We start from the raw sequence: 9974 nt of genomic DNA, 5'->3' as shown, positions 1-9974 counted from the left end.
GTATGGATAATGATCCATTGATAATGTTCCCCGAGATTGTGCGTCTTGTGCAAACCTCTCCATTTGCTTCATTGTATGTTCGTAAAGTATCCTGGCGTACTCTTGTCTTGAAGCTGATGAATCGTGATCATGACCATGATGGCTATGTACTGAGTGATCTGTGTAAGCCGGTGGTGATGTAGGTGTATGATACCCGTTTGTATATTCTGTTGTTGATGAAGATGCGGTTCTTGAGAAAGCCATTTTGTCTGATACTGTCGAACTTTGAGCCCCTTCAGTGTACGGAGTGGGAAGAGTTAGATGGATAGTAGGGATTTGTGGGAATGAAGGGTTGGAATTATTTTTCGATCTTCTTCTCAGTCGAAGCTTCTTGAGGTAGGTCCCTAGAATCATATATATGACCTTGGGTGGAAAAGAATAGAGGAGGGAGAGAATGAAATGATGTTGAGAAAAGGTTTCTTGGGAGGTGGGACGATGATCTTGTGAATGCCGTTTAAGGATTTGAATCGAAAAGTTGGAAAATACCGTTATACTTGAATCTATACGCTAGGGGAAAATACTGAGGAGGGATGGAAGTCGTTTCGTCGATTTCTTATATCCACATCTGCTAGCTTATTAAAAGGGTGCAGCTGGAATATAAGGGCGGGCAATCAGACTGGAACAAGACGACGATTCGAGGGAAATATGATATCAGACACGGGCCACAAGATTCCCAGTTGTTGAGAAGGGAAAAAGAGAGGAAGAAAGGGTGCCCAAAAGCAAAAGTCCAGTTCGTCAGAGTGGAGGCGATTTTAAGCTCTTCCAAAACTTTAACTGTGAGTGGACTTATATTGGATTGTCACTGTGATCTTCAAGCCCAAACCTGGCTTTATTTATTTTTTTATTTTATTTTGCTTCTCTTTTCCAACTTGACTAAGTATTTCCGCAGAGGTATTCCTTTGGAGAGGGAAAAGGGCGGGAAGAGGGATTCGTTATTCGTTAGTACGCTTCTTCCCTTTCCATTCCCCCGCACGGCCTAAAAGTTTTCCAAGCTGGCCCACCGTTAGGCTATTACGTCTGAAGGAGACGGCTCATTTCGTCCGGGGTCAGGTTGTCGATCTTTCTTCTCGTGAAGATCAGAGGACAAGCCAATCTTTCAACGACGGGGTGGTTAATGTCTTGTTGTCGGCTCGTAAGACTTGCAGGGGGCGGCATATGCAGACCTGCCACCCTGATGTCGTCCAGAAAAAGAAATAAAAAAGCGGCATCATGGTTAGACCGATGAGGCCATGATGACGGCTGGCATATTAGAGCATTAGAGCTAGCTAGGTAGCTAGCTAAGAGTCGACGCCACAGTGGTTTTTTTTTAAGGAATGAGGACTTGATACGTTTTGTGCAGTCGCAGAGACAGGTGGACGCCTTGTTTCTATTTCGTCTGTCATACAGAGCAGGGACAGGGTCCTAGTCGGAAGCCTGCATATAGTAATAGTCTAGACACGGTGCTGTCATTTCGAATAACCTCTGATCCTTACCGATGGTAGTTGGTCATCCCATCAGCATTTATGATGATGTTCAAAAGGTTGTTGTTGTGCATGATAATAACATTCCCAAGACCCGACGTTGGGAAAGCAATAACTGTAGCATGTAGAGATGGTGGAGAGAAATTCAAGCTTTTGGCCGCATTGTCGTCACTAAAATCACACATCCTGGTTCACAATGCCGTAATCTGTGAGGTCAGTCCCCAGTAGCAAAGTCTTTTTGATGATAAGCAATTTCTTAACTTAATTACCCAGTGTGTAATGCGAAAGAGAAGGTAAGGGGAGTTGTGGATTTTCGTTTTCGCATCTGGCCTCGACAAGGTCCAAGGAAATCGGAAACGACGTTTCGCAGATAGTTAGTTCGACGGATCCAACATTGTGCAGCTTAAGCATCTTGTTGCAAATGGGCGGGAGCTGCACTGTTTGCCCCATATGCCGTCATACCCCCCTTGGCGAGTTCAAAGAAAGGCGGCTCCCCAGCTAGCGTGGTGGATTCCTTGGTTGGAAGACCCCCTGCCAGCCCTTTCGTCAGGATATGCATGAGGAGATTCAGGGTCCTGACCAGGATTCGGGACGTCGAAATGTTCGAATCAAACCATGTCGATGCTTAGGGATAGGTTCGCCTCTTGCCTTAAGCTCGAGATCGCAGCGACATCCCTATAGCGCTTCCCTGGTATTACTATCTTTTGAAGTCAGACCCGCGAGCGAAAAAAGGCCATGATTTTCGAGTCCTTTGTTGATGATGTTCAAAATCGACCATGGGCAAATCGCAATTGTCTACTATCGCCCATGGGCATTCTGGAATTTCCCATGTTTTTTATTCCCTTCCCCACGCCGAGGTCGGGGTAAAAAGAAAAAGAAAAAGAAAAAGGGAAAAGCAAGATCTCCAGCCCTGCTAGGTTCAGGAGAAAATGCAGCGGGTTCTTCCAAGTTTCTTATTCGTTTCATCACGCAAGCCTGCTCGTGTGCTTTGCTGCATCTTGGTAATCCGGATATACATCTGCTGGCATATCCGCATGCATGTTACATACCAAGGCATTAGGATTAGACCTGAAAGGATTTCGGATACTTACTTCTGAAAAGAACATCGCCAACTTCAGGCGGCAGGCGGCAGCTACCTTAGCTTGAGCTCCGGGCGGGGTGCTTGTGGCGCTATCCTTCCATGTCGTATGACGTCTTTTCCGTTCGCAGGAGGACTGTTTTATTGTTTTTGTGAGGTTGAGATTACAACAGCCAACGCAACAATTAGCCTACTTTCCATCTGGTTTCGAAAGAAGAAGCAGAGCAAGTTCATCATTATTATTATTACTACACCCGAGCTTCTCCGAATGCGAAAGTAACGGTGTTTTCCAGTCGATCGATTGCTGTCTTGTCTTCTCAATAAGTCTGAGGTATTTTTGCATCTTTTGGCGAATCATCCGCTATCCAATGCTCGATTACATAACCCCATGCATCAAGATCGTGTAGCAATTATATCAATTAGAGTATCAACCCACAAAATAATTAAATATCGTTATACAATTATAAGCCCGTAGGTGCTATAGTATAATGCAAGGCGTTTAAATCCGCCTAAATCTCTGCTTCTTAATGTAATTCATGCATATATTAGACGCGCTTGCCATCGAGTGTATAGGTATCTAGTACTAGTGAACTGACACTCTAATTGGCTAGAAATACAAGTAGCAATTTTGCAGAAGTGTACTAATCTAAATACTGAAGTGCAATTCCCTTATTTTGCTTATTGTTAATTTGTTCTTCTTCTTCTTCTTTTTTCTTGAATATATGCTTAACTGCCGTAATACCAGGATCATGCATGGCGTCAATCGCCCTTAGTCCTCAGATCTTTCGGGGGGCAAAAATCCACCCACTGATCATACCGTAATAGTCCTGTCATGTCACCAACCCCCCAAAAAACAACTGTTCGAAACCAACGATATAAATATATATACACGGGAAGACAAGAATTTCAAACATTACTCAAGGATGAACTCATCCCCTTTCCCCAGAAATCTTAGCCTTTGAATTTCATGAACTCATGTTCAAAATCCTTTCCATTTTCTGTTTCCGCCATTTGTATAGTTGACCCAAATCTCAAACCTTGCCACGATGGAATCAATGTTGATCCAGCTGCCAGTGATTACGGTTCTCCAACTGTAGGTAAACGCCACCCCATCATGTACTTCTCCATCAAAACCATTTATTTCACCCCAAATTCTTAGATTTCCTCGACAACTATGATGGCAACGGGCGGAAATGAGCGCTAATTAATCTCATTTTCCTCTTCTTTTTTTCCCGTCTTTAATTTATAATCTCATCGAAAGGAAAATCATCAATTAGCCTCCCAGGAAATCCAATCGGGGGAGGCAAAAACCAATCGCCACCTCCACATCATAGCATCCAAAAGCCGGCTTCTCGAGAACTTAAGATATCACCTCGATCGATTAATTAAGGGAAAAACGTAATGGTATATATATCTATATAGCAACGACCTTATGTGGTCGATTGATAGAAGGCGAGAGTTTGTATCTACACATACCCTCTATCGAAACGGGAAAGGGAAAAAAGAAGGATATATGCTACATGGATAGGAAAGCCCCGTAGCCCACTGCTAAGGCCACACAGGGAAGGTCAAAATAACATAATGATAATCGACCGTTACCCCACCCTTCATTCCTCATAATATAACACCGCTAAAAATGCTCTAATCGTAAGAGGCGGGAAACGACGAGTATGCTAAAACGGATGGTGTAGAAAGCAGATCAAGAAAAAAGTAAACAGGAAAACGCCGGGCTAAAGTGCAATTCAAGGATATATGTGAAAACAGAAACCTCCGATAATAGTAGAATTCATAAGGGACACGCCTTAGAGTTGAAGATAAGAACACCATTGTAAATGCCGTTAAAAAAACGCAGCGCAAGCAATAGGAGTATTTCGCTGAACGCAACCGCATTACTATGATATCTAATATCACGGCCTCAAAGTTTTGGCGGTCTTTGTCCTAGGACTAATTCGCTTGGGTGATGACTGGCTGTCGATGCAAATTGGATCATGTTCTGTACCTCTCCTAGGGGTATTTTGCTCCTTGTGCTTAGGAGAGTTTGAATCCTCCCTATGATTCTGGGATGATGGTGTGTCCATTATCCGATCATTTTCCAACTCATGCACAGACTTGCCCTTCTTTCGTCCCCCATTGTATGCGAGCTCACCGAGGCTTTCGTCCTCGGTTTCTTCGATCTCTTCGATTGGTTTACGAGGATGTGCGTCACCCATGATAGTATCGCCCTTAGTGGGGCTAACTCCACCAGATTCGACTTGATAGTCCATGCTGCTATCGATTGACAGATCGCCAAACGATGCAGCAGCGACGTATGATGGAGTATCTATGCTATCTGGCTGGGGGCTTGTAGTCATGGGCGGGCGTCTTTTTGCGGAGGGGGGGCTAAAATTACCCATTTGTTCGATTCGCTCGGACATCTCATAGGTCACCCGCATCGGGTTCCCAGGAAAAGGAGGCGAGATAAGGCCATTGGCCGCAATTAGAGGTGTGTCAGAGTTTTCAAGAGCTTTTGCTCTTCGTTGGAGGTCCAGATCTTGCGTTTCTGGGACCTCCAAGACACACGGCACATCGTCGCTCGAGGGAATCTCAGGCGACGCTATTCTAGGCCTAAGTCCAGGCGCAGCGGTGACCCGGGGTTGTTCCACAACAACCACCGGGCTACCTGATTTCGCCCTCTTCGGAGGACGATCGGCTTCATCTCGCCCGTCCGACTTTCTCTTCGCCGGAGAATTGGACCTTTCGACAGTTTTTGTCGCCCCCGTCACCCCTAAATCTTGGGTCATTCGGGGGGAGCTGGTCGGTCTGTCCATCTCCTCTTCCAGCCCTTTGTCCCGGGCTGTTGGAGCATCGACGATTTCAGGGAATTCGTCGAATGCCTCCTTTTTCAGGAATTTCTCGTACTCCTCGTTGAGCTTCACATACAACTTCCACATTCTCTCCCTCTTCTTCCCAACCTCTGATATGCTCCATAGCTTCCTCGCGTCCTCTTCACTCCCAAAATCCCTCTCATAGAGTTTCTCCTTGATTCTAGTTGGCTCACTGAGCCACTTCTCGATGTAATGGAGCATGAAGAGTCCGCAGTCTGAAAAGTTATCCTGTCCTGGCAATTTTCGGGGCATCAGCCCGATAAAGTCCTCCAGGTCTAGTGTGACCTTCTGTTTTTCTTTTGCTTCGGATATTAGATAGGTCTTGACAGCCTTCAAGGTAGCTGTGTGATACCCAACCATGGAATCGAGAATAGCGACTGTACATTGCTCCGCCGGGACAGGGCGATTTTTAAGCGCTGTTTTCGGCTTCTGTGCCGGCTCTATAGCAACGAGTTCGTCGGCCATAACGGCTTTCCTTTCCCTGGCCTGTGCAGCTGCAAGCGCGGCGGGCAGATTGCAGACGACAGCGACAAACCAGTGATACTTTTCATTGATTGGGATAAAGATGAGATCTTTCTGAAATAGATTTGCGTTCTTCGTCCATCTCTTCACCTTTTCATAGTTGAATTGCCCACTTTCCGTCTTCGTACTGAAAGCAGAAAACAAGTAGGTGTTAGCAATGTAGACCTTGCGTGCAAGTTCCGGGTTTTCTTTGGCGAGCCGCGCCTTGACGGTGGCGAGGTGGAAGTTGATAATTTCATCGTTCAGAAATTCATCATGATTAAGAGTTCGAAGGCTCGAAGCATCAAGCAACTCTGAAGGTCCTTGTGTCTCGAAAGGAAATGTCAAAGTTTGATTCCACGTCTGAGGGGGAAATGGTGCTGGCTTTGGCTTTGGTATTTCAACAACTTCTTTCTTGTAGGCAGTTCTAGTGCTTTTGCGTATGGGTCTCCCAGTCCCGGTCCCTGGCTGCTCAAGGTCCTGAGCTCGCGAATCGTGTTCGTCTAGGGGTATTTGGTTCGAGCGCGTTCTTGGCCGTTCTACTTCTCGTGGCTGTGGCTTCGGTTCGATTGGGCGGATCCGATTCGGGAGTCCCGAATCCCCCCACGGGCTCCCCGAGACCTCCGGTGCCAGTTGGGTGTATTGATACGCTTTAGTGTCTTCCATACGCTTCCGCATAAACAGACTAAAGGGTATGTAAGTAGATTTTCAACTTTTTAGTCATAGAAAAGTAAGCTTTACGTACTGGTTTTTCGGTTCCATCTTGACTCCTTTCTGTTCTAGCTGTGTTCGAAATCGTGCAAGGTCAGATTTCTGGCCAGGATTTACCGGGTCAGGAAGTGCTCGGAATTCCATCAAAATCCCACCAGCTAGACCTAGTGATTTGTTAGTCGATATCTTTCTGCAAAAGAAAGAGCGGGGTGGACGTTTTGCATACCATTCTCTCGATTTTTCAATTTGAGGAAAACGAAGTTGCGGAACTCTATGTTACTATCATCATCAAGATACTAAGAATTGTTAGAACCATTATTGGTAAAATCTCTCTATTAGTGTACCAAAACCCTTACCGCAGCGTGCTCTATGTTTTCATATACAGAGCTGAAATCCGGGTATTTTTCAGAGGCTGTGACGACAGAGAACCCCTTATCCTTAACCCGAATCCCAAGCTCCGAAAATGGAGGGCCGTCCCTGATGCGGGTTGCGCCACGCCACACCGACTTAACAGGAAGGGAATTCCCCGGTTTTGTGGATTCGGGTTTATGGGGCCGTCCTGAACCAACGGGGATAGGAGATGAAGCCGCATGCCTAGGCCCTCTCACAAATGGCGTAGGTTGAGGGTCAGACGGACTCGGATTCCTCCATGGGCTATAGTCATCTTCCACAGCCCTTTTCTTCATAGCCCTTGGGCCTTCGGCGTTTGAAATATCCCTCTCTACTTGCCTTTTCCTCACCCACTTCACATCTTCAGATCTTTTAGCCAAGAGAACTTCGTCGTGGTGGTCGGTTTGTCTTTCAGGTTGAAACAGCAATGGCGATAAGATAGCGTGGCCCCGGGGTCCTCGTCTTGCTTTGGGTGAGTGCAAGACATGCCCATTCATCGGTTCGCCGTTGCTACCAGCTATCGTTTCGTCGGTGCCCTTGGGGAATTCAAGCGATGGGCTAGATCTCGGGTTTCCTTTGCCCTCTCCAGTGTAGCGAAGTTGTGGTTTATCTGGCCTGGGGCGCTTTCTTGGTTGAGAGTATTCTTGTTGCGAATGAGTCGCAGCAACTAATGCCCTCGAACTATTCAAGTTGTTCCGTGGTCGTACGCCGCCAGGCTAGACGAAATCGTTAGCAGAGGATCAAGAAGATACCACCTAGCCTTGACACTGTTCACGTACAATTATTTTCTGTGCGGCTTTCGGGTTACTAGATTTGCTGAGATTAATTGATGGTCCTAAGGTAGCACCGAGATGATTGGGGAAGGGGATGTCTTACCCTGACCGATGGAATCCTTGTCCATAGCTTCCTACTACCCCTGTTGTTTGTCTAATTGGTGATGAAGACGACTTTTTCCTTTCTTCAGCCTGTCGTGTAGAAGAACCAGCTGCTTCTTCAGCAAAGACTTTATCTCCATTGAGAGGCATGCTGGTGACTTTCCCGAGGCTATCCTTTAACCCAGAGAAAGTCTCGCGAACCTTGTTAATTGCTTCTATAATCATCTATTCGTTGTTGATATCAGAGGCTTTAGCGTATTGTAGAAGAATCGCATGATAGTGATGTCAATGGATCATTAAAGATATCCCAGAAACGTTTCGTTTGTTCCTTTTAGTTTGCGGTTCGTCGAGAATATATTGTTGTTTGATGGTGGTGAACAACTCTTGCCGCCAGATGAAAAGGCTCAAGTTGGGAAATATGAGAGCGAGAATGTGAGAGATAAGGATTTGGTGAAATAAGAAGGGTTTATATGTTCCGAGGATTTCCCTGCGATATTGAAGCAATAAGCGCAAGCGTGCGATATGTGTGTGGGTGTGTGTGCTTTTGTGGTCAAATTCCGTTGCAAACGCGCCTGAGGGTTGAAAGTTTGCAAACGAGCCGTTGGTTTGGAGCGTGCGTATGTATGTCTTCGGAAGCCGACGAGCGGATGGAAAAGGAGTAGATGTCTCTAGAACAGAACGATGGACGAACGGCTATGGCTTTTTCGATCCAGGTGGTTTGGTAAGGTAGTAATCGAGGTTGATGATCGGGATTAGTGGCAGTAGTGGTAGGGAAATAGCAGGATCTGAGGTTGGAAATGAGATGGTGGTTTGGAGGTTCAAGAAGGAAGTCAAGTCAATTTAATTGGTAATAGAACACAACGCAAACAAAATATCATGTTAGCCCAGCCCAGAGCCTCAACCGGGAGCCGGACAGTGCTGCCACAAAGACTGCAGTTGGAAAGGAGAACACGATGGAGATAAACCCCTTGGTCTACTAAGATTTTGGATTCAATAGTCCGGATAATATGGAGTTGATACTCATCATATTGAATTCAAACCAGATTGGAGGATTTGGATTTGGACTTGGATTTGCTTGATATTAATATTGCTGCCCTGGATTATAGTATGTTTGATGTTACAGCCAGATATAAAACCCTCCATGTGCATGTCATGCGCATGCATGGCTCGCATTTCCCAATCCCCAAGTTTCGGTTATGAACCCCCTTGTTCGGTAGCCCTTGACCGTGTGTAGCGCATATTACATACAAGTTAAGAGACCAAGTAACACTAAAGTTGACTTCTTGGACAGGATAGTTGCAAACAGTTTCACTATATATATTCGGCGGCCTATCATTATATAATTAATCAAAGTTAAGATACTTATGTGTTACCGCAGAGTTGCATTATAATATTAGCTTTACGATCGATTGCTTGCTGCTTTCTTGATTGCCCGCCTTAGTGTTCGGAAACATAGGGCGCAGTGAAAACCTCTAGGTCAACTAGGGTTAGCTCATTTCTAGTGGGACCGAATCCTATATTTACCCGTTATCTGATATATATACGATGTGGCCACATCCGGATATATATCCCTTTCATTCGATATTTATATTGTTTCTTCTCGCAAAATGGCTTAAATTTGATCGCCTATATGATCCGTCTAAAGGGTCCATGCAAATCCAATGAGTATCATATTGATAGCATACTACCCCCTATTAGTACAGATAACCATCCTCTCAGTGTATGTACATCGTGAATATACAAACCACATGCACAATAGCAAGACAGCATAGACATCTAGATACTTACATTCATCCTCCTTTAGTGGTAGCTTCTTTTAATTAAGACCTTTAGGATGAGGGTTCCACTTCTCAGCTAGAATATTATAAATTTAATTTTCTTTAAGCCTTAGCTCCTCCAATGCAACCGATACCATCCTATCAACTTCCAATTTATATTTTATATCTTTAACATTATATAACATTATAAAGAACTGGCACTTTGTTGCATTTTCTGCGTTGTCATACATTACCTAAAAGACCACCGAAGCCACTCCCTACCACCCCTGTCATCCTGT

The 9974-nt window shown here is 45.2% G+C and overlaps 1 protein-coding gene across 1 annotated transcript; it reads right to left on the bottom strand.

The window, feature by feature from the left end:
• Window positions 1-4484: 4484 nt before the first annotated feature.
• AOL_s00007g488 (uncharacterized protein) lies at window positions 4485-8143 on the bottom strand (the record flags this gene model as incomplete). Its single annotated transcript, XM_011120389.1, has 6 exons — window positions 4485-6627; window positions 6688-6817; window positions 6880-6949; window positions 7010-7759; window positions 7823-7850; window positions 7920-8143. 6 exons carry the CDS (start codon window positions 8141-8143, stop codon window positions 4485-4487), a joined length of 3345 nt encoding a protein of 1114 aa, XP_011118691.1.
• Between the last annotated feature and the right edge of the window lie 1831 nt (window positions 8144-9974).

Source organism: Orbilia oligospora (genome assembly GCF_000225545.1).
Source record: "Orbilia oligospora ATCC 24927 unplaced genomic scaffold scaffold00007, whole genome shotgun sequence".
In the NCBI taxonomy this organism is placed as follows: Eukaryota; Fungi; Ascomycota; class Orbiliomycetes; order Orbiliales; family Orbiliaceae; genus Orbilia; species Orbilia oligospora.
The sequence above is the reverse complement of the archived record's forward strand: the minus strand, read 5'-3'. Positions and strand labels throughout refer to the sequence as shown.